The sequence below is a fragment of the Oreochromis niloticus genome, linkage group LG19 (assembly GCF_001858045.2).
Source record: "Oreochromis niloticus isolate F11D_XX linkage group LG19, O_niloticus_UMD_NMBU, whole genome shotgun sequence".
Classification (NCBI taxonomy): domain Eukaryota; kingdom Metazoa; phylum Chordata; class Actinopteri; order Cichliformes; family Cichlidae; genus Oreochromis; species Oreochromis niloticus.
In genome coordinates this window covers 9,616,549-9,640,049 of record NC_031983.2, presented here as the reverse complement: position 1 = coordinate 9,640,049, position 23,501 = coordinate 9,616,549, and the positions used below count along the sequence as shown (strand labels likewise).

At 43.4% G+C, this 23,501-nt stretch overlaps 1 protein-coding gene across 1 annotated transcript in view; it reads right to left on the bottom strand.

The window, feature by feature from the left end:
- LOC100700378 (signal-induced proliferation-associated 1-like protein 1) overlaps positions 1-23,501 on the bottom strand; it is a 37,213-nt gene that overhangs the window by 4,656 nt on the left and 9,056 nt on the right. The window contains exons 2-16 of the mRNA XM_005453286.4: positions 14,383-16,076; positions 14,140-14,270; positions 12,830-13,018; positions 12,501-12,675; positions 10,772-10,875; positions 10,365-10,522; positions 5,168-5,747; positions 3,749-4,023; positions 3,380-3,631; positions 3,132-3,275; positions 2,875-3,029; positions 2,710-2,792; positions 1,967-2,385; positions 932-1,138; positions 149-311 (exon numbers count right to left, since the gene is read on the bottom strand). Of these exons, the coding sequence (XP_005453343.1) occupies positions 149-311; positions 932-1,138; positions 1,967-2,385; positions 2,710-2,792; positions 2,875-3,029; positions 3,132-3,275; positions 3,380-3,631; positions 3,749-4,023; positions 5,168-5,747; positions 10,365-10,522; positions 10,772-10,875; positions 12,501-12,675; positions 12,830-13,018; positions 14,140-14,270; positions 14,383-15,874 (4,527 nt within the window). The 5' untranslated portion in view covers positions 15,875-16,076. The remainder of the gene's footprint in view (positions 1-148; positions 312-931; positions 1,139-1,966; positions 2,386-2,709; positions 2,793-2,874; positions 3,030-3,131; positions 3,276-3,379; positions 3,632-3,748; positions 4,024-5,167; positions 5,748-10,364; positions 10,523-10,771; positions 10,876-12,500; positions 12,676-12,829; positions 13,019-14,139; positions 14,271-14,382; positions 16,077-23,501) is intronic.

Here is a 23,501-nt window from a genome sequence, read left to right as displayed (position 1 = left end):
TTGTGACCAATAAGGCTCAGTCAGGAAGCAAACCTGGGTGTGTACGTTATTTTTGTTTTCCCCTCAAAGAGTCTTTTTTCAAAGAGTGAAGATGTAGTCATGAGTGGGCAAAGTAATATAATAGCTTATCGAAAGCATCTCCCTGTACCTTCTCTTCATTTGTAGTGGGTGGAGGGCTGTCAAGTGTGATGAGCTTCTTTAAGTCTTCCTCCAGGCTGGACTTCGCAGTGTGCCGCTGGGGAGACTGGGAGCCCCGGAGATTGGCCCTGAGCTGGGGTTGACCACCCAGCAAACCATCACTCTGGTGCCGTCTGAAGATTAAAGTAAAAAAACCCAAAACGAATTAAAGCAGAAATCTCTAGAAACGACAAAGCATGTCTGTGAGTAGCAGCCACCAGTTCAAACGCTCAGAATGGCAATGGCAGCTGTAACTGTTCTCAAACCAAGGTGTTGGTGATCTGTAGTCGAATAAATTACTGATTTATTGCACCAGGAAAAACTGGTTTGTGTGAAAACATTTACCACCAACACAAAAGATAGGAATCGACTTTCAAATTCAATACGTGAGAATAAGAGTGGAATTTTTTTTTGTCTTCCTACAAACCAAAGAATATTGATCTACAATATTACAGTGTACAATACAAAGCACCTTCAGAAAACTATATAAATAAAACTGAACAGAATTGAATTAATGTGGAAAAAATAATAAAAACTCACCACACGGTGGCGCTGCTGACCAACTTTTTAAACAACACCTTTAAAATGAGCTGACCACTCAGTGGGACAAACATAAAATATTCACTATGGCGACATGACTGACACCAGGATGCACTCTGCACTGAGTTATAATATTTTATCTGCATGCAATGTTGCTTTAGAAACAATTTTGAACATTCACAGATGTTTAGTAAAAGAATTATTTCCATCTTACTTGCGAGTGCTGCCAAAATCCACTGAGTTAACAGTTCCCCCAGGCTTCCTCCAGCCAATGAGATACTTTGAGGTGGCTCCTTGACGAGGGTAGAAGCTCTTGGTCCCCGGGGACTGGGAGTTTGAGGATGTGGGTGATGTGGGCACAGGAGCAGCCTCATCCTGGGGGGACGTGGGCCTGCAGCCTGAGGGACCAGAAGAGGCTGAACTGGGGACAAAACAAAAAGAAAGGGCAGAAAAGTGTGACACAGCCTTATAATTTCATCAGTATCAAACACTGAGACCAGACTGATTGAAAAGAAAATGCATTAGTCATGCATTTTCATTGCACTGATATATTTTATTTTTCTTCATGTTTAACTATCAAATTACCTTAGTTGTCTTTAATAAGGCTGAACAAACAAGAAAGAGCCAGGCATCCTTAAAACCCATTAGTAAAGGTGTTCCTTCAATATATATATATATCCAGATATCTCTGCAGACTGGATAAACCGATGAATTCATAAATATTAAATAAGAACACCGTGTCCCTGCACTTCATTTTCAGCTCTTTAAAATAGCATTTCTATAGAGTTTGACATTAATGCTTGAATTTTCCAACATCGAGTTTTGTGTCTGTGCACGAACTATAAAACAAAGCTGCCAATGTACAGGTCTGGTGGAGCCGAGTTATTTCTGGCTGAGTGAAGAAGAGAGGCAGGAAAGCTTTAGTTGATTCAAAGGAAGTGGGATTTAGAGGAGGGGGGAACAGTGCTGAGCTCACAGTCTGCATTTCTAGCAACTTCAAGCACTTCCTTTCTATCATGGATACCCAGAGATGGAGACACATAACAAATGCAAAACCACAGACACAGATATTTCATTCTTCCGCTCTCCCTTTGTTAAACCGCAGAGCTTTGGACTTTTTTTTCAGCTGGGACAGTGCAGGATATATCTGGACTACAATGAATCACTGTCTGTTTAATGAAACATTGATGCAAAGGATCAGATTCCTAGACTGCCTATGTAGCTAAATTCTAACAGAATAGCAGCACACCTGGAGTGGGCGGCGGCATCACTGGGGCTGTAGGAGCCGCTATCGGGACCGAGTAGCAAGGATAAGGGGCTCTTCCCTGGGATCTCGGTGCCTCCAGAGTTGACAAGAGAGTCTGGAGTTGGAGGGGAACTGTCAGCGGCTGTCTGGCCGTCTGGTGGCTCGTCCTGCCAAGGGATTTTGTCTTTTGCCGTGAAGGCACCAGTGGAGGAAGCCGTGCTGCTCTGCGTGGCAGTGAAGGAGGTTGCGTCAATGCCGCTGTCGCTGGAGGTACCCTGCAGATAGCCACTGAGATCCAGTTCACTCCGCACTCCGGAACGGGAGCCAACTTCGTACCACTTCTCGTCACTGTGGGTGGAGCTGGAGGCGTTGCTTGACAGTGTGTTGCTGCTTGACTGGCTGGATGAATAGGGAGCATCTGCCTGTTACCAGATGAGAAATCTGTGATCAATTTCTAGATAGAAAAACAGGACTTTTTGCTGCAGCGTTTCCCCAAAGACTGTTTGTTTTGTATCACCTGAAGTGCTCAGAGATCCCGTAACTCCTCATGCTGCGATCATATTTACCCCAATGTTGGAAACATTTTAATTAGCGTGCTTAGCGTAGATTGGTTCATGGCACACAAACTTTAGCTCACAGTCATATGATGCTAACTGTGATTAAACAGCAGACCTTTTGTTAGCACAGAGCCTCCCTTATCAAGTCAGCAAGGAAATTACATCTGGTGGTTGTTGGCTATCACTCACCTTGGTGCTCTTGTTAGGAGACACGTGGCTGCTCTGCTCTGACGGCTGAAGTCGAGGAATCACCACTTTGGAAACCACGGTGTCTAAGACGTACGGAAAATTTAGAGCCCATAATGCAAAACATGTTTTTTTTTTGTTTACCAACACTGAGGGAGTTCTGCCTACCTGAGCTGGGTTTGTCCCCTGATCTGCTGGCGGGATCACCCTCCCCAGGTCGTGACCATCCAACACCTGAGCTCGACGATACTTTGATCCCATTGACGCCCTCACCTGCCACATGGCGCACAGATGAAACAGGGGACTGGCAGTTGTTATTAAACCTGAAGAGAAGGTTATCTATGTTACCGTGTAGCACACATCAAGTTTTAAGAAAATATATATTTATGAAATTTAGTCTGCATAATTTGTAGCGATGAACTCACCCGTCAGGCATAGACTTTTGCCTCCAGTGGGTGGAGGCCATGGTGTCTGTGTAGGAAAGACTGGAAGGGGAGTTTGTGTTGTGCAGTGTGCGTCCCATCACAATGGAGCAGGCAAGGGCATAGTTGTCATTCCCTGGGGAATATCTGTGGCGACATATGGATGCTATTAAAGACATATGTTACAACCAGACAGAAGTTAGCTCAGCATGTCTGCAAGTTTCATAACAGAATTATCGCTATTATGTGACCTTTTGGGGTTGAGCGGTCGACCATCGCTAGACACACTGCGGGGAATAGCAGCAGGGTTACTTAAGTCTGTGGGCGGGGCCTTGATGAGGGTTCCCCCCGTGCCAGCGGCACGCGTTTGAGGGCTGGATGAGGTGCGTGGCCACTTGGTGTTGTTGTTTGTGGAGCGAAAGGGGAACTTTAACTCATAGGGCATGCCCTCTTTGTGGTTCTTGTAGTCCACAAGTGGCATGTGGTAGATTTCTGAGCAGCCTCTGTTGGCACATGAAGCAATCGCAGTCAGAATACTTTAAGGATAGCTTCAAAAGCCACAAACCAACACATCAACTACAGTCTCTCTTGTATCCATTTATGACTTATATCCACAGTACCTGCGTGGCGTTGAGTCTTCATGTGGAGGAATGATGACCACCTTTACAGTGACAGAGGTTCTAAGAAGATCAATCATCTGCTCGTGGGACAGCGAGGCCACAGACACCTTGCAAATCTCCACTAAGCGGCTGCCCTGCCTGAGCCCAGCCTGCCAGGCATAGCCGTAGGGCTCCACTTCTGCTACGATCCCTTCGAAGTTGACATGAAAGCCCAGCTGGCCCAGGGCGTTACGACGTAAGGTCATCTCTGTGGTTTGGCTTCCCTTGGTCAACAACTGGAGAAAAGACGGTGTGAAAGATCAAGGTTGAGTCAGAAAGGTGGTGAAAAAAAAAAAGGGTGGATGAAATGTATTGTTAGTCACAAGCTGAGGCACATATGTAAATAACATAACACGGATATCATAATGCATTTTTCTGCACAGTTAGCCTGATCCACAGCTCCAAGGGTTGAAGATCATTTTTTGAGCAATCTGGTTATAATTTCTTAAACTTGGTGTAGCTGTCAAATTTTTAAACTTTTCAGCCCTTTGAGCACCACAAGGAAAATGCTAATTTGTTCAGTATTTGCAAAAGAAGAGAGCAATCTCTGCAGGTGCTCTCTATAAAACTGGACAAGCAATATCAAAACAATCCAGATGAATCTGGGTAAAAAGCACCATAGGCTTGAGGAAATCGACTTTTACAGATCCTGTATATGCCTTTCTTTATTGAGTTCACCAAGTAGAAAACAGTGGTCTGAGTTTTGGCTGTTAAAAAAAGAAGATGAAGAAGAAAGAGCTCTTTCCTGTACTGTCAGCAGGAAATCCTTTTTTACTTTATCATTAAGCAGAACTGCAGTGTCTGATGAATGATTGAAATATCCCATCAAAAGTGCCGCTTTATCTAGACCACAAGGAAACCCTCAGTAATGATATGAATTAAACTACTATGCATTATGCTTGGCATGACTTTTAATCACAGGGTCAGTGCAGCATCTGTGGCTTTCTGGTGAGTCCATAATTTCAGGCTACGCCCTTATGTTGCTGTAATCATCAACAATAGTTATTTTTTTTTCAAGCTACTGTTGTCAGGGAAGTGGACAAAGGGAGAGCGTGTCCTAACACTTAAAGACTTTACCAAGCACTTTTTGCCTGCATTACTATTCACATACACAGTGACTCACAGACTGGGACTGGTTAGCTGGGTGATTTGGATGTTTACTAGATGATACTAGTAGATAACCAGCTAAAGAGTAAATATGCTGATATAAAAGTAGGAATGCTTTCACGATAGTCACAGCTCAAAGCATCTCTGTGTGTGTTTATTGCAAGATGCTTGTGAGAGATGCACTTTTTTAAGCTCTGCAGCCTCTGATATCTGCAGCAGATGGTGTATGCTATACACATGTGTGGCTACAGAAGGTAACGGTGCCCCACTGACCTCCAGTCTTTTGACAACCTCTCCAAAGTCCTCCGTGTTGTTATTAATGGAGCGCAGCGATACGCTCTCACCACGCTCATAGTAGATCTTCATAGAGGCGGGGCTCCCGGTTGACCAGCCAATCACATCTCGTGTGGCACAGTTAAACACGACCACTTTGGCCTCTTGATCCAGCAGGATGATGAAGTCGTTTGAAATGGCCAACAGGCACTCGCGTTCAGCCCCGGCTACTTGATCTTCGGCATGAACCTGCCAGGTTATAGCCCCAAGGCTCCGTAGCTCCGCCCCGCTGTACGGACGCACCTTCTCCCGCCGTTTGTGTGCCAGAGAGATGAAGGGGAACTTTCCAGAGGGTTCCACTGATGTACTGGTCACGTGTCGCTCTGCCAAATCCCGCAGATACTCCTGCCGTGTCCGTGTCGCCATGGCGCCAAATTTATCTGACTTATGAGCTGCGTTCTCAGCGTTGATGACTTTGGCCAAAAGGAAGTCCCTGAACACAGTGGACTTGGGAAAGGTCACGCCTTTCGGGATTGGTGGGCCAAAGGAGGGAACGTCCTGGGAACGGGTGACAGCCACACTGCAGAAGAAAAAGAGGAAAAGAAGTTGTAAATACTCAAGAATTCATATTCTCTGGACTTTCCATTAGCAAAATTGTCAAGAAAGACAGATGTATGTGTTCCAGTTATACATTCATTATGCATTCATTTTTAAAGGTTGCCATGACAGCGAAATACTTTTCTGTAAACACTGGGACACCATGAGCAACATTATGGCTTCAAAGCAAGGGTGGGGAACTCCAGGCCTGAAGGGCCGATGTCCTGCAGGTTTTAGATATCACCCTGGTCGACATACCTGAATCAAATGATTAGTTTATTACCAGGCCTCCGGAGAACTTCAAGACATGTTGAGGAGGTAATTTAGCCATTTAAATCAGTTCCATTGGATCAAGGACGAATCTAAAACCTGCAGGCCTTAAGGCCTGGAGTTCCCCCACCCCTGCTTTAAAGCAAGGGGATAAGTCTAGTCATGAATCCTGAACTGACCAATCAGAATGCATTACCAGAATGCAAATTTTTTGAGGGTAAAATTTTCTTCCTGTAAGAAAAAACCCCAAAAGAAAACTGAAGAACATGGAGGAAGGAAGTGTTATTATGCATTAATAATTAGTTTTTGTTTCTTTGAGTTGGGGTTAAGGTCTAGAAGCAGGTATAAATAATTATTTTAGCCTTTTAGCTTCATTGACTCCTATTCAAGCGGCCTGGCTGAATTTCTTTGTAGCCAGATTACCGGTAACAGAAAGTAGAATGGTACCCCGGGATTGGCTCTGGTAAGGATGAGTTTACTGCATAAGCATGTATATTAAATTATTTTAAAATGCATTTTAAAATTGTATATAACATTTTTTTTTTTTTAAACACATTCATAAATAGCGGGGTATAGAATATGCATATGCAAAGTTAAATATATTAAATTAACACAATATGTATGGTTACCTCACCTCTGACCTTTGCTCTAAAAAGGAGGCTGTTCTAATTCCTACAGGCAAAGCTCGCGTCTTGTTACCCTCCACTGCTCATATTACATTTCTACACAATGGCCGTTGAGTTAAATTACTATAAATTAGTAACTGTGTGGCGATGCTTCCTTCTACATGTTCTTCATTAGAAATCTGGGAAACCTTACAAGAAAAACCTTTCAAAAGACTTTAAACTACCAATGAGGAAGAAACTTGTCTGACTTCTTCCTATATATAAGTATAGGAGCTATATAAAGCCTGTAAGTGCATACATGCATGTACACTAAAAACCGAAAAAACCAAGACGTGGTCTCAGATAAGCTACTTTGACAGTCCTGACAAAACTCCATCCAGCCCATTAAACAGATAACACAGCCTCTGCCTGTAGCAGAAATGCTGCAAACCATGGCCGACTGCACTCAGCATATAAATGCTATACATCCAATCCTAGATGACAAGCCAGCTCCCAGTGATGACACCCTGCCACTCTCTGCTACATCATGGTATATGGAGGAGCAGCGCTGTGGCTCTGGCTCGCAAGCACAAACAAAGATCATTTCCTAAACAAAGATCTGGTTACGCAATCCTGCCTCGCTGGCCCCGTGTGACTTTGAGGCAGCGGTTGAAAGCAGCAGATTAGCACCCCGCTGGCCCCAGGCCACTTACTCCTTTAATGCTCTGGTTTGGCTCAATATGACCTGAGAATTATCCAGATCTCAGCAGCAGGCAACGACAGGCTATTAATAACTAGATGACTCAACAAATAAAAACATGCCCTTTATTAATAGAGATTAAAGAGGCAAATGCATTACATGATAGTAAAAGAAACAGGGAAAAAAATCTCTTCATGTAAAATAAAGTTTCAAGCTAGCATATATGATGTGCAACAATTTAAGGAAGGAGTGTGAAAGGGAAAACTACTGAGCAGCTGAAGTGTAAATCCCTGCATCAGGTACTCTTGTATGGTTTTGACCACCACACCATAGCATGCTGAACTCAACACAAACATGTGTAACTTACCTCCTGTCTTCATCAAAAAGTAACCAAGCTCTTCAGATTACTGCATCTAAATACTTATATTCAATCAAGGCGGTGAACAAACTGTGCCGATGCTAACTCAATTCTCCCTTGTTCTTATAATACAACACCCAATATAAACCACTCAATACTGTGTAGCAAATCCTTGTAACTGAGTTCTCGTGTCCAGACTCTTTCTTCTCCCCCCTTAAACCATCAGGGGAAGGCATCCAGGGAAAGACTTGTGACAAACAGTCAGGAGTGAAGTCTTAACACATGGTGCCTCAGTCCACACAGAATATGAGATGAATCCGAAGACTGTGCGGATGATTCTTGCGTAGGGTAGCAGGATTGTCTTCAAGGATTCAGTGTCTTGGGCCTCTCCATTTCTTCCATAAGGTAAACAACAAGAATTTCTCTCCTTCTCTCAGACTATAAACTAAAAGATGAACCCTTTATGCAAAAAGAAAAACAAACTAACGCAGCCACGAGTCGATGAGATGGAGTAGCTCGTCAGAAAAAGGAAAAGTCAGCACGGAGTAGAAAAATAAAAGGGCTCGAAATAAATTAGCCCAAATGTACCGCCGTGAGCTGAACAGACAGAAGGTTGGCTCGACCTGTCCGCTCCTCAGGTTGGCTCTGTGAGCTCTGAGAAACACTGCTCTGAACAGTCCTCCCCACTCACATGCATGTCCAGTGAAGAGAGCACTTCATGTGCATGGCGCTAACTCCTTCAGACCACTCCAACTCATGCTGCCCAAAGGCAAAGTGGTAAGCAAGGAAAGGAGGAGGAGGGAGGGTTGAGACTTGTATTTATATGAGTGTGTGAAGAGTGAGTCTTTGAGTGAATTAGTGTACGGCGGGTGGGGGGCTGTGTGTGCAAGTGAGCATGAGAAAGAGGTAAAAGGAGAAATGGGAGTAGGGGAGTGAGTGGGAGCAACTACATGTGTATAATATCTGTGTGTTCAAAGCACAGAAAGAGCATGTGCAGTGGGGTAGAAACGCATAAGTGTCAACGCCACACAACTCCACGGGAGAACCCCCAATGTGACAGCTACTGCAGAAGTAATTTCTTCTATCTGACAATAATCAAACTAATTCACACGCAAACAGATGTGCAGTGGAAACGCAGCTCATGAAGACGGGACAACAGCCAGGCAACAGGCTTTTATGCTAGCTTTTGCCTTCCAGTCAATGCTTTTGTCTTAATGCTACTGTAGCTACCTGCATGAAAACACAGCTACAAGCTCTGAAAAGTGGTGTGGAACTTTTAAGAGTCCCATAAAAGGATCAGGTCCCAGACAGAAATGCGAAGCCAAAATCAGATTTTCATTCAACATCACTGCTGAGGTTTGTCAGTTTGACCCACTTAAAATTGTAACGCATCTCGTTTTCACTGCATGTGCTCATAGACTACCAAAGCATCGTCATTCAGCATAAAATTCTGCTGTCTGGTCTCAGACACCACCTGCTTTGCAAAGATATGCACAAGATTTACTTTATGTACTTTATGTACATTAATTTATGTTAATGTATAACCACTACCTTTGAGGAGGCTAAACCTTGTTAAGGACTCTGCAGGTCCAAAGCGATGTTCTGTGCCTTTGAGCCTAAAGATCATGAAGGGTGACACCAATAATCTTGCAGCAAAGCAACTTCCTCTTTTTAACAGCAAATCACAGAACAGGAAGGCACTGACTGGGAAAAGGAAGAATAAAACATTTTCACCAGTTTCCCGTCACATTAACATTTCATAATTTGCTTAAAAATAACATCCAGTGACTTTGGTATTTAACAGAAAATATAGCTTCTCATCTGTAACATGTAATATAAATACATTGCTCATGTATTTATATTGCAGCACAGCTGCCACTAGACAGAGGAGTGATAATGGAAAGGGGCCCATTTCTTTAGCCTAAGCCACGTTAATCTGGAGGAAAACTGGTCACATCAGTTAACAAATTCATCGGGGACTGGGCCAGTAACCCTGGCCCAGTCCCCAGAAATACCATGAGCTATGATTACTCTGACTCTTTTGGGGCTCTATATATACTCTGAGTATACAAAAAAAAATTGTTAAAGTACACAAGCTTAAGTAGAAGATGAGGCCGTACTGGACGGGGTTCCAGTAAGGCCAGCTCCCTGGGATCTGTTTGTTAGAAAGTATGTGAACCAACACACTGTGCTGAAATCCATATGAAAACTAAATATGAGCATGTGCTCTCACTCAGTATCGGTTTTATCAGGGAAGAATAACCCTTTGTCCTTGATCTGTATAGACACTTAATTTGGTTCCAAGGTAGACTTTAGTTTCCTTAATTCAGTTAAGGAAACTAAAGTCTAAAGTTCAGCTAGCTTTATCGCTCTTTTGATGATCTTCTCCCTCACAACAAGACAGTCTGAGATATAATACATAAAGCCTGAGGTATAATAGGCCTCTTTTAAAGAACCAGAAAGGGTACAATTAAAAGCAGAGTCACAAGCTTATCAGCCACGAGACCACAGTTGTTTTTAAACTTGTTTTCACTTTATTGTTTTTTATGAATTCTTTTCATTTTCAATTTTGGGTCAAGTTTAGGCACTAAAAAGTACTTGGTTAGTTTACAGATTCACAACAGGCTGCTCATGTTTCATCTCTGCTGGTCAAGCTTAAAGACCCACCTGTAGCATGTGCTGTCGGAGCAGGGATTGTGTACTCGTACGATGATGAAGACATGTTGAAAGTGGGAGCGAATAGTCTTGGGAGTGAAAGGGTGAGCTCCGGGCTCCTGGAACACTATGGTCACTATGTCGTTCCCAATGTGCCGCTTTCTCAGCAACTAGTCATTGAAAAACATGGAATTTTTAGAGAGGTGTGACAACTGAATGTGAAAGTCATACAAAGGATTTGGTACGCTCCATTTACTGGCGTTCAAAAAAAACCACATTCTTTAAAATGAAAGCCGATTCCTGAACAATAAGTCATAACATTCCTCTCTGATTTCTTTGTGGAAGCTTTCTCAGGAAGCTTTTCATTTCCGAAAACACAACTCAGCACATACCACAAAATATGTACTCCCCATCTTTACCTGCTGTTTGTTGTTGGGCGTGTAAGGCAGCAGAGTAGACACATGGAACATGATCTCATAATCCTTGTATGAAGTGTACAGGGAGTGAGTGCCCGTGGAATCCGCTGCAGAAAAAATAGGAATACAGTGTTCAGACTCATTGTATCGCTACTGCCATTCATTTTTCTTTTCAGTGGTTTTTTTGTGCAAGACAGGATGCAGTTTCACTGTAGCACAAACAGCTACACAATAGTCAGCTGTGGATCAATGTCAGCCTGTCAAAGCTAATGTTAATAAAGAGAACAATTAATTGTTTTACTCATGCATCCTGTAAGGAAAGCTCGTTACATTTTTCCCTGCCATTGCACAACAAAGGGCTAGAATTACTAAGCAGGGAAAAATAGGCCGAGACCACAATCGCAAAAAAAATAAATAAAAATGTAAAAACTGATAGGAGCAGAGAGCTCAATGTGCAAATGTACGGAAGTTTCATTAATTTCCAGTGTTACAGCTGACCTGTCAGATTAATGTAAATAATAATTATTTACTATCAGATTCTGATCAATCAAATGATAACGTACTTACTGAAAATATGAGCATCTATCTTTTTGTTCTTCTTCTATCTGTCTGAGTCACAATGGTAGTTTCATTTTGACATATAACATGTTATTTAATTGATCTGATAATAAAGAGAAGGTATATTTGTGACATTTCACAGCTCTGTGTACAAGTGCTGCTGGTTAAAGACCCGGAAACAGAGGATTTAAAGCTGTCTGTATCAAATGTGTAAAGAAAAAATAAAAATCTTAAATACTACAAACAGCTCAGATCACTGTTAAAAAAACTTTAGCTATAGAAAGATTACTATATGCTCTAAGTTCACTTCTGCTCTGTTACATTAAAATAACAGTATAGGAAACCAGCAGTATGTTGTTTAGGCTGAGAAGAGGACAGAGCTTTAGCAGTGCACTCACAGCTTTGAGCAATCCACCCATGGCAATTACATGTTAATTCTGATAACATCTCCCAAAGGAATTCCAAATAAATCAACTCTCCTAGGAACAACTATCACAGCCATATCAGGCACAAAATAAGACATGCTTTTGTTTCAGCATTAAATAATGGTGCAATCTGCAGGAAATCACAACAGTATGATTCATTTAAATACACTCCTCCCCAAATTACGAGGTCTGAAAGAGAATTGTGTGTGTGATAAGCTCAGCTAAAATAACTCTGTCCATGCCTTTCAGTCGGAAACGTCTTACAGCGCCTATTTAGCAAATCCCAACACAATTTTTTTTCAAAGCCAAAAGTTTTGTACTATTGTAAACCAACAATAAATGTAGGGTAAATGATCTAGGGCCTCATTCATTCACCTAACAAATCTGTTTAGTCCTGCCAGGCAACATAAAAGTCCTGATATAGTCACAACACATCAGGTGTCATTTTATTCTCTAGTGCCAGCACTAATAAACTGTTGTAGCGGGCATGTTGGTCAGAAGAAACAGAAAGTGAGATAAAAGGGGAGAAGATAAAGGCAAGATAAAGGGCCAAAGTTCAAAAACTATAAAGTGTAATATGAAGAAGGGGAAATCCAAGTCACCATTCACATGATGTCTTACTTTCACTACCAAAACGAAAGATATCTACACTCTTATATGTAATCAGTTTCAGTGATCAGCAGGTTTAAAGATGTATTAGTACTATTTACTGTGTGTGTCATCTATAAGTATGCTAGGGAAACTGTTACTTTTTGTGTCCAGCTGGGCTCTGTACTTGGTGAAGCCCCTGAGGCGAACCTTCTCCCCCAGCAGCTGGAGGAACTCTTCCAGGGCGGGACCAGCTACCTCGTTGTTGTACATTTCCTCCTCTGTGCTCTGCCCTGCTCGGCAGTACATCACTCCCACTTTTACCTGAAAACTCAGCTGGGAACCAGCAAACACACAAACATGACAGTCAATTTATTTCTTTAATCTACTTCAGGAGTGAGCAGGCTGAGGAAAAGAATTCCTATTCAGTTATTATAAACACGCACTTTAAACTCTCAATCCTTTGGAAAATTGTTTATTTTCGGCCTACCCCTTGTTCATCCAGTTTCATCAGCTGCTCAGTGACTTTGGGTGTGTTGAGAGCCAGTCTGAGGCAGGAGAGATCCAGCTCAGGCAGAAGATACTCCAGTACATCTTTAATGGGCAGACCTCGGCCGGTGCCATGCTTAGAGGTGGAAGGCACTGCATCTTCTAGTATAGAACCTCGAAGAGTTATCAGCTGGAAACGCAGAGATGAAGAAGAGGAGATTACAGTGAGGAGCGCGAGAACCGAAGGAATGCACCTCAGGAATTTTTAATGTGCTTTGAACTCTTGGAGATGAAACACAGCGATAACAAAACATGCCTGCCCTGACACATGGAAGGAAATACAGGCTGCTGTGGTTCTTAAAGTCATAGCTGCCTCTTATTCAACCATTAAGAAGTTATGTGAAAACACAGAACAATCACAAAGTGCAACCGAGGAAGAAGAGGAGGTGGAAGGGCTTGTCTAAGCGTTCTGTGTACACAAAGTGTGCATTGTGCCGGGCTCTGGGACTGTACTCAATCACTTGGCTATCATAAGCAGCTGGAACGGATGGAGACTTTCTCTCTCCTGCAAGCTTGAGGCTGTGCTGGGCTTGTTTTTACAATAGACCTGTGTTCCCCATGTCTACAAGGTATGGTGGGGGTGTGCTTAGGTAATTCAGGCTAAAGTGTGGGGGTTTAATCACATGCACCTGTCCTGCCTCAGTCCACAACAAACAGCCCCAGGCAGATGCCTTTATCCACTGTCTGGGAATGCATGTCCATATAATCCCATAATGCAAAATTCAAAATCCAATATCCCAAGCCAAACACAGAAGACAGGGGAGCTAACACAGCTACTAAATATGACAGTCTATTTTTACTGAAACAAAGACGTAAAGTTCTCCGCGCAGCAGTTTTAGGTTGCTGACAGGCCTTGGAGGCTGGAGGATGAGCGCACTTCCTGAAGTTTCTTCACACATTGCTGATATTGTGAGACAGCTGAATAGCCCAGGGGTTGGTTGCATAACCAAAAAAAAACACCCCCCCCCCCCCAAAACGAGGACCGAGACTTATTTTACCTTGAGCTGGTCTTCCTAATATGGGATGCATAGAGATGTTGCAATAAACACAACTCCTATATGGTTATATAAGGTCTGTGGTGCATGTATAACACCCTAAATCCAAAGAAGCTTGCTTCACAGACAAGCAAAGTAATTTGTTTCCCAAACTGGTGAAAAAAGAAAAACATGCTGTGGGCATAATTTTCCACAGTAGACAGGAATAGCATGACGTTATGCTGAGGTTGCATGTAGGACAGACACTATATCCGACCTCGCTGGTCCTGAAGATGACACGGTAGTTATACTGCTGGCCATGCTCCTTGTCCTCCTCCAGCTTCTCTCTGCGCATGCTCACTGCCACTGGACCCAATGCCTCATCTAGCCCAAAGTAGTTCCAATGATCTGAGGTAGAAGAAGTAGTACAATTAAAAACTGATCATGTATATTCAACAGCACTACTGCTTTAAACAATAAATCCATCTATATGCTATGATAGCAGGTGAATGCATCTCACCCCTAAGGTAGAAGAACTTGCGATAGTAGTAGGCTCCCAGGTCCACGTGCTCCACAATGTATTGTTTGCCCTTTTCGCTGAGCGTGCTCGGGCCCTCCTTTGGTCCCTCAAGAACTGCTACTCCAGCATTGGTTAAGTGTGTGCTCACAGATGTTTCGTACAAGTTATTTTCCCCACTCAGGGTCCCTGAGCCACTGTTTCCACCTCCGCCACCCACAAGCCCATGATACCCTGGCCCGTTAGCCCCCAGCTTGCGCCTGGCAATGCCATCGGCACCGATCTCATTGCGGAAGCAAGGGCAGCTTAGCAACATTTCGTTGCTTTGTTCATCTCCAGCATCCAGGCTAGGACTGTCCCTGGAATTGAGATCTTCCTGGCTTCCACTAGGAGAGCTATAAGGCAGGCTGTGGGTGGATGACAGAGTAGAGGTAGCAGAGGCCACGGCAGCGGCAGACGCTCCCGTGGTGGTGTTTTTCCTCTTGCCTGCAGTCTGCCGCAACTGAATAATTTCATTGAGGTCAAAAAGCATGCTCTGAACATCGTAGTGAGCGAACCCTTTCTGACACACCCAGGGCTTGAGAGGAGGGCCCGTGTCATCCATTCGGCTGTCCTCCACATCAGACCCCGCTCTGGGGGAGTCGGACTCACCTCGCACGTTCCTAAGTTTACGGAATATAGACTCACCTCCTGTTTCAGACTTTGTGCGTCTCTTTGGGGGCTTATCTCTGTCCTTCGCCTTAGGAAGAAGACCGTCTGTGACATCCTCCTGAATATCAGTAATCCCTTGCTTGGATGCAATATTCAGCATGTCCTCCAGTTTCTCTGGAGCAGGGCTACGTTGATCAACTTTGTCGCCTTGATAGCCCTTAAGCATTTCAAAGAAGCTGTCTCCAGCTACTCCATGTTGATCTATCGATGAGGTACTGCCATATTCACGGTGAAGAGGGGACAATTTGGCTCCCGATGATGGACCCCACTCCTCGCCACTGTCTCCACTGCCTTCCATCTCACCAACAGTCATGTCGCTATTGCTGCGCTGGCGGATGCGTCTCTGCCGTGGGTTTCTATGTGCGGGACCTCTGTAGTCTCCTGGAGCGAGGTAACGGGTGTCAGGGCTGTAATTGTTAGCCTGGGACTGGGCTCGATTCTTTAAAGTGTTGTGGATGTTACGCAGCATTGTTGAGTCCTGAGGGCTCATTATAGAGCCTAACTTTATGTGACTTTTTCCAGCTGAGGGCACACCAGAGTTCTCAGGCTCCGTAGATGAATGCCACAGAGGCATTGTAACGTCTTTCCTTGGGGGCCAGTCGGCCACACGAGCCCGTACACCCATTTTAGGCACTCCTGTGCTCACAGTGGCATGGATGTTGTCAGTGCGGCTTGAAACAGGAACCCCATTGGCCATACGCAGGTGGCGGGTGTAAAACTCATCACTGGCGGGGACCGAACCCCCAACGGTACGCTCCATGGGTGGGCGCTTCAGGCTGGTCATTACATAAGTGCCAAAGGCAAAAGGCACTCAGCAGGTGGGCATGGCTGCCTCTGGGATGGGACACTGCTCTCTGACCTCATGAGCCATTTGATTGTCTGGATTAAGAGGCAAATTCACCTCATCGGTGCTCAAGACGGCTTTATGCCTCCTTATATGTGTCGAGACTGCCACATGGCATTTTCCACACTCCAAACACCCGTCCCTGGAAACAAAGAAATCAGTAAGTACATAGAGTAATGTTCTAAAAAGCCATAAATGAATACGCATGATGAGTCACAAGGCTTTTTCCTGTCATAAATAAGACTGGAAATAAAGGAAAACAAGCAGGGTAGCAGATGTTATTTAGAGCATTCTTTATATTTATTAATTAACACCACCTCTGCAGTACATTATATATCAGTGTGGTTTTGAAAACATCTACCCTCACGCATAGAGGGCATCCTTTCTTCCAACCTTTCCCCAAAAACCAAAACCAAAACACACGAGGACATGTTCAGAAATATGCAAATGCTTATTTTCTATAAAAAGCAGTATATATGTGGGATGCACGAACCTGCCTGGAGAACAGAATGTGAATTCTTTTCTCTTTTTAAAAGCCAGTGAAAATTCAATGGCACGTTCAATTACAGATAAGGGAGCCTACTTTTCAAACCAATTTCAGCATAATCATTGTGGGGAAACACAGAACGTCTGCCAAATTATAAAAAGAGGTTAACAGTGAGTGCATGTTTTTTTTTTCCTTGAAAGTCTAAGCCATTTCCTTAATAAGATCATTTATGTAGATGGAACATGAGTGAGAGAACAATCTAAATATCTTCAGCTGGCAGACTTCTAGCTCACCCCTTCGCTGCCATCTCCTCGAATGCCCCTTTAAATAGCCAAACATTAGTGATTTGTATTGCTTAGTCGCACTTGTCAGGATCAAATATGCCAAGCTGCACATCAAAAAGCAAAGTGGCCCTTTGAAAGTCATCTGAAAAGTGGGTGATGATCCTCTGCCTGACAAATCAGGCCAATTTGGCAGTGAGACACTGAGGGAGATTATGGCTTTACTTTCACTTGGCCCTGCCTGGCTGTGGCTGTGATCACATTAGCCACCAGCAACGAGAGCACTGTGACGGTCCTATAGCACAGCCACCTTCACACTGCATCAAAACATCAGGAGCAGCTCAAAATCATGCAGTCCTTAGCAGAAAGAAGGCCCTCACCTTTAAACCATACAGGATTAAGGAAATTGAAGCTTTTCATCAAAGGCAACAAACTACAATGTATGTGAAAGTGGTGCACAGTATCACGTGACCGGCAACGTTGCCACAGTGGCACAGTTAAGTGAGAGACGGGCCAAATATTCCCTAGATGCTTTCCTCATATGTTTGATATATCAACATCAATTTATAAGTCATGCAAAAAGTGTAAGCACAAAATCTCAAGGCTCTGCAGATGATTCAGTTTTCAGAAAGCCTTAGGCAAATCAGCCAGAGTCAGCCTAGCTTCAGTACACAGAAGAGTGCGTTCTCACAACAAATCTTTAAGCCTGTGCATATTATGCAGCAGAGTAGGATTCTGCAGGCCCAATATTGTGCAAAAAACATGCAGCATTAAATCATGCAGTAGCAATTAAAGTCATAAATCCTGCTTGCAAAATGTAGCATGCGGAGGCTAATGTGCTTACAGGCTTTTTCACTGTTTTTGCACAAACAAACTGTGAGATGAAACAAACATGAGGACTTTCAAATCAAACCCAGTATAACATTTTAATGGGTAGAGCTTACAAGCAAAAATGGCCTCGGATCACATCATTCGACCTTCATGTATCTTTCGAAATCTTCAGCGAGAGAAAAATCAAGTAGGATGAAAGGCAGTATCTCCAATATGATCTTCAGTCTGTCACACAAGGAGGATTTCCTGCTTAGCTGAAAGGACATCAATTGTTTGGGGCATGGCAGTAGATTATGTGCCTGGAGCAACTGAATAAAAACTCATTATTTATTTAAAAGAAAACCAACTAATTCATGTCCTACTAAATCTCTCTTTCTCTCACGTTTATAGGAGTGAAAATAGTCAGGGAATGCAAGTTAAACCATGCGTCTACTCCCAGAGCGTTGGGCCTCATCCGCTGAGCGTCCACAGGGACAGCGAGATGAATTAAACTAACACACGACACACGTGCGCACACACATGTCCCAGAAAACAGGCCTCTAATCTCCTCGCTGACAGTTACGCAGACAGACGGCTGACTTCATGGTCCTGTCAGATTAAAAGAATAACTATAGCACTGAGACTGAGAGTCTTGTGTTGGCTGAGAGCGGGGAAAACTTTATAAGAAACACAGATAAAACCTAACGATTCACAGGATAATGCCGTCTTGTTCTAACCCATCCTATCAGTCTTTTTCTATTTAAAAAAGAAAAAAAGATTTTTCCACATCTCAGTGGGACGTGTCTAGACAGCTTCTGCATGCTGACCAAATTTGGTTAACTTCCTGTAATTGGGGCTCTAACCTCTGAGTGCAGACCATGTGACCCTACCTAGAGATGAGAAAAAGAGCAATAAAGAGGTGATGATTTTATGACATACCTCTCATGAGCTACAATTTGTTGATTGTGTGCTTCTGGGGATGAGACACAGTAATGAGTTTCTTGGAAGCCTCAGTGTGTGTTTAATTCAGCTCATACGGTTGGGCCTTCCAGACACCCATGAAATCAAAGGTGGAAGACAGACAGCAGTCAGTCAGCAGGAACGGTGAATCGTGCAGTGAATCACAAGCATGAGCTGAGCATGTCCTGAGTCATCATCATTAAGGCACAGCTTGGCTTACTAGGCTTATATTTAAAAAAAAGGACTGTGTCTCCTGAAGGGGAGTCCCATTTGCTGAGCTTGCTGATGTTGATGAGAGAAAGGACAACATGCTGCAGTTGAAAGAGTCTTCCCCCTTGGGTCTCCCAACAGAGAGGGAATGAAGTTTCCCAGTACAACAGGCAAGTGTATCCAAAGCCGAGACAAAAGAGCCGAAGGATTGCCCTACAAGCTTGTAATTACTGCGTGCTTGAATGAGGCTAAGGGGCTGTTTGCCTGACACCAATGGCTTTCAAACAGGCACCCTACCATTTAGTCCATCGGCTCTCTCTGTGTCCTAATCTTTCCCCGCTCTAAGAGTTGACAGGGCTGTTGGGCAACAGACACAAAGGTCCCTCTGTCCCGGCTTGGTCAAAAACTGGGGCCTCATTCCAGCACAGTGAAGTCTTTGAAAATTGCCTGGCACGGGAACCTCACTATAGCTGTGTGTACGCGGCTGCCAGGAAAAACCAAATGAATTAAATGCAAAGCGGAACTGGAGAGATAGAGATGGAGCAAATATCAAACCAGAATTTGGAAAGAAGGGAAACAGACTTTTTTTTTTTTTTTTTTTTTAAAGGCAAAAGGCAAAAGAATAATGTCAAAAAAGGAAAAAAAAACTGTCTGTATGAGATTCATAACAGGACCGATTAGCTGTTCTGTAATCCACTCACAGCTGCAACACATATTAACTAGTAGATAACTGAGGGTTAGGGAGAAAAAGGGAAAGCTATCATGTCTGGGAAAGATGAATACACTATAAAAGGAGCCAAAAAAAGACAGAGACATAGGGAAGCAAAAACTCATCTACAACTGGGCACAATGTCATGCACCACTCAGAAAGAGACTGATGCAATAATAGTCAAGCCAGACTCCTACACAGCATTTCTTTTCATGTAGGGAGTGTAAGTGAGTGAGGGGTGAACTGAGGTCTCTGTACATTCACTGAGGTGTAGCCCAAACATGGCTGCTGAACTGAACTTCCAGATGCACAGGAAGTAGCAGAGCAACTTCACTAGTTCCTTCTCTCTGTTTGACTCTGTCTTTCTCTCTCCCTTTCCCCACCTCTCCCTGCTGCCTTCTCCTGTTCACAGATCTGGCTGAGAACTAGGCACGAACCTGCTCGTCCATCTGATTGAGCAAACCTGAGAACCTGACACCTTCAGGGGAAAACAAGGCAGGCATGCTGGCAGACAAACAACACTAGCATCATCCGACTGCGAGCCAAGATCCTGGAATTCCACCAATTTCGGTGGAGGAAGTGATGAACATCTGTGTGCATGGAGGGGAAGAAGTCGGGCATGTTTAGGCAACGCTGTCTGCCCAAGTGTTATAAAACACCTTTTTTTAAAAGCTTGTCTTCTATTCTTGCAGTTACCTTACACTGGAAGCTTTAATCTAGGTTGTACCTGCTCTGGGTGAAGTGGAGTGCCACAGTGAGAACTGGGCTGATGAACGCCACGTGTAGTTGGAAGACTTGGAAACCCAGTGGCAGTGTATCGACATTCATCACATCCATTGTCCTGTAGTGCGCCGCTGTGCTAACGCTGCTTTGCCTTAACGCTGGGCCCCCCTCGCTATCACTGCAGCACAGTTCAGTGAGTAATGGGCAGTGCTAACCGCTGGCAAAGTGAATTTCACTCACGGCCGTACACGAGACCACAGTTCTGGAGGAGAGCCAGAACACATTCATTGCCATTATCTCCAGCAGGGCGTCCTCGATCCTTCCTCTCCTCTTATACAGAAAGCACTTCAGCAGGGTTTCACGTGGGAGAGACAGGAGAATAAACAGACACTTGAAACACTTGACATAGTTTATAGTTAGCAACAGTAAACCCATTCCTATATCCAATTATCTGGGTGGGCCCCAAGTTCTGACAATGAAAGCCTTTGTCCAACTCCTACAGTGACACTTTTTAAAAAAAAAAAAAAAGAAGCTAATTGCACAGCTAAGTGCTCAGGTGGTCTACTTATCCAGACTAAAGAAGAATTACTACCTCTTCTATGTAACACCTGATGATAATCTGTCAAAAAGAAATTGTCTTAAATAAGTTTATAGTTGATTGATTTGAATTATGCTATGCTATAGCATTATGTACAGTCATTTAATTTATAAAGACATTGGTTTAGAGCCTCATATTTGACTGAGACAGTTTAGATATAATCCCATCATCTTTTAAAGATTGTGGGTTAGAAAGAGCAGTGGAGAAGAAGCAGTGTGCTGCTGCCTGAAGAGGAATGTAAAAAATTCTAATGAGGTGGCCGCCTAGCTGCTGAACTGCAGCAGTTCGGAGCTGGGTTTTAAAAGTGGAAGTCTGCTCAAGGCTGTACTTTCCCTCTCCTTGCCCTTCCTCCCTGCCTGCCTACAACCCTAGGACTCCATTAGAGACAGGGAGCTACTGATGCACATAGACAGGTACATGCAGAGACAAAGACCCGAGCACACACACACACACACACGTGCACACACATTCATGCACGGCAAAACCTAGAAAATAAGACAGCAAAGTCTACAGAAACAACATCTACACAACAACAGAGCTTGTGCTTATGAGAACAATCCCTGGGAACTGATGACTGATGGATACCCATTTCTGAAGCTAAACCACTTGTTGTTTAATCATAAACAGCACTTTTGTGTCTCGCACCGGCCCGCTGAGATGTTATTTCTGGAAAACCTGTCTCAAACCAAAAATATCTTTTCTTTGAAATTTCATGTTTGACATGCAAATTATGGTCTCTTTATGATCTCCGTGCAGAAACTACTCAAGACTGCCCAGAATAAAAAGATCACCCTATGCACAATTCAACTTTCCAAAGATACCTCTTAACAAAAATAAACAATAAAATGTAAAATGTCTGTGCAAATAAAGATGCTGGCCAAATATAATCTTTTTTAAATGCTTCTGTTGTCACTGGAACTCTTTATTGCCATTTCTTCTCAAACTGTACACTGCAGACACTGTTCCCAGGTGGAAGCTGGTGAGGGATTTTATTCTTGTTGCCTAGCGATGTGAGGATGTTGCAATGAGCATGTAATTTACACGGATGCTCTGACTAGCCTGCTGTTCATTTCCTGGTGAATAACCTGTTCTCTCACTACAGATCTGTGTTGCTTGTGGACTTTTAAGGTGGTGCATGCTGAATTAATAAAATTATTTTATCCAAGTACAAGCTTTTAAGACTGGCCAGCACCGCAGTCTTGGATAAGCACTGAAAATCATGGTCAAATAATTAATTCAGCAAAGTAGTGAACAACTTTGTACATCCGTTTCTGTGAACAATTTCTTCTTCTTTTTCAACAGAGCATCAAGGGTTAACAATTTTTCTCCCTCAGTAACAAGAGGCATCTTTGGAGTCTGCATTACTGGGCACAGTTTACGTGCATTCACTTTCTCGGTTTCTCCATCAGAAACGTGAACGCTTTGGAAAAACCTTGGCTCTAAAACAAAGAGATTCTCTGTGTGTGGCACCGGCGCTATGTTGATATAGTGCCATAAAGATAACTGCAGGAAACCTTTGTACAACTGGTGGCGTGTTGCCAGTAGCTGATGATAAAGACCAAAGAGCACCGTCATCTGACTCTCACCTGGTGGTACTCATTAAGCACAGTCAAACTGGCACTATCATTTGAGCTGTTTTTCCTGAGTACCCACCAAACACAAGTTGGCCCACAGTAAGTGTGTCTACAGCAGTTTTGCCCTTTGGGGCTCTTATATGGCTTTTCTATGGGTAAGCCCACAGAAAACCCATATGCTCTGCCCATATAGGTTGGTTGCCATGTCCCATAAGAATTTTGCTTTTTGGGGCACCTAAGAGGGAAATCTGTGAGCACCCCACAGTGACTCTGCCCATAGAAAACCTATATGAGGTACATGTAGGGTTGCCCACATGGGGCCCATAGCAGTTTTGCCCTTTTGAGTCTCCATGAGGGTTGGCCCATGCAGATCAATAGGCCATTCTTAATAAATGGAAAGAAAGAAAAAAGACTGAGGTATACCAAATTAAAAAAAGAACTGGACTGAAAATCAATGATAACAGGTCTTATGAAGTGATAAATCCACGACATGCTTGGTTCAAACTGGTGTCAAGAAGTAAAGAGATCAAGAGCGGTTAAACCTCTCTTGACAGGGGTTCTGTCATGGTTTGGGGCTGTATTTCAGCCAGTGCTATTGGTGATTTTGCCAAAATTGATAGTTATGAACATAAAAAAGTACCACCAGAAGTTGGTCCACCATGGAATATGATGGATTGGCAATGGCTTACTTTTTCAGCACAACAATGATTCCAAACACTGCCATCCCTGGAAAGAAAAACATACAACAGACAACCCTCAGTCATGGACAGGCCTCCCCAGAGCCTGGAGATAAAACTGAGGTTACTGTACTCTAAAAATCCTATAATTTGTGGTTTCCAGCCAGATGCTTACTCTGAATAATACTGTTAGGAACCTTGGAGTCATTTTTGACCAAGTATGTCCCTCAATAAGCATTTTGAACAAATATGTAGGACTGCTTTTTCCATTTGTGCAATATCTCCAAAATTAGAAACATGCTGTCTCAGAATGACACTGAAAAACTAGTTCATGTATTTATTACTTCTAGGCTGGACTACTGTAATTCATTATTATCAGGATGTCCTAAAAATTCCCTGTAAAGCCTTCAGTTGATCAAAAAATGCTGCAGCAAGAGTACTGACAGGGATTAGACACAGAGAGCATATTTCTCCTATATTGGCTTCTCTACATTGGCTTCCTGTTAAATGCAGAATTGAATTTTAAATCCTGCTCCTC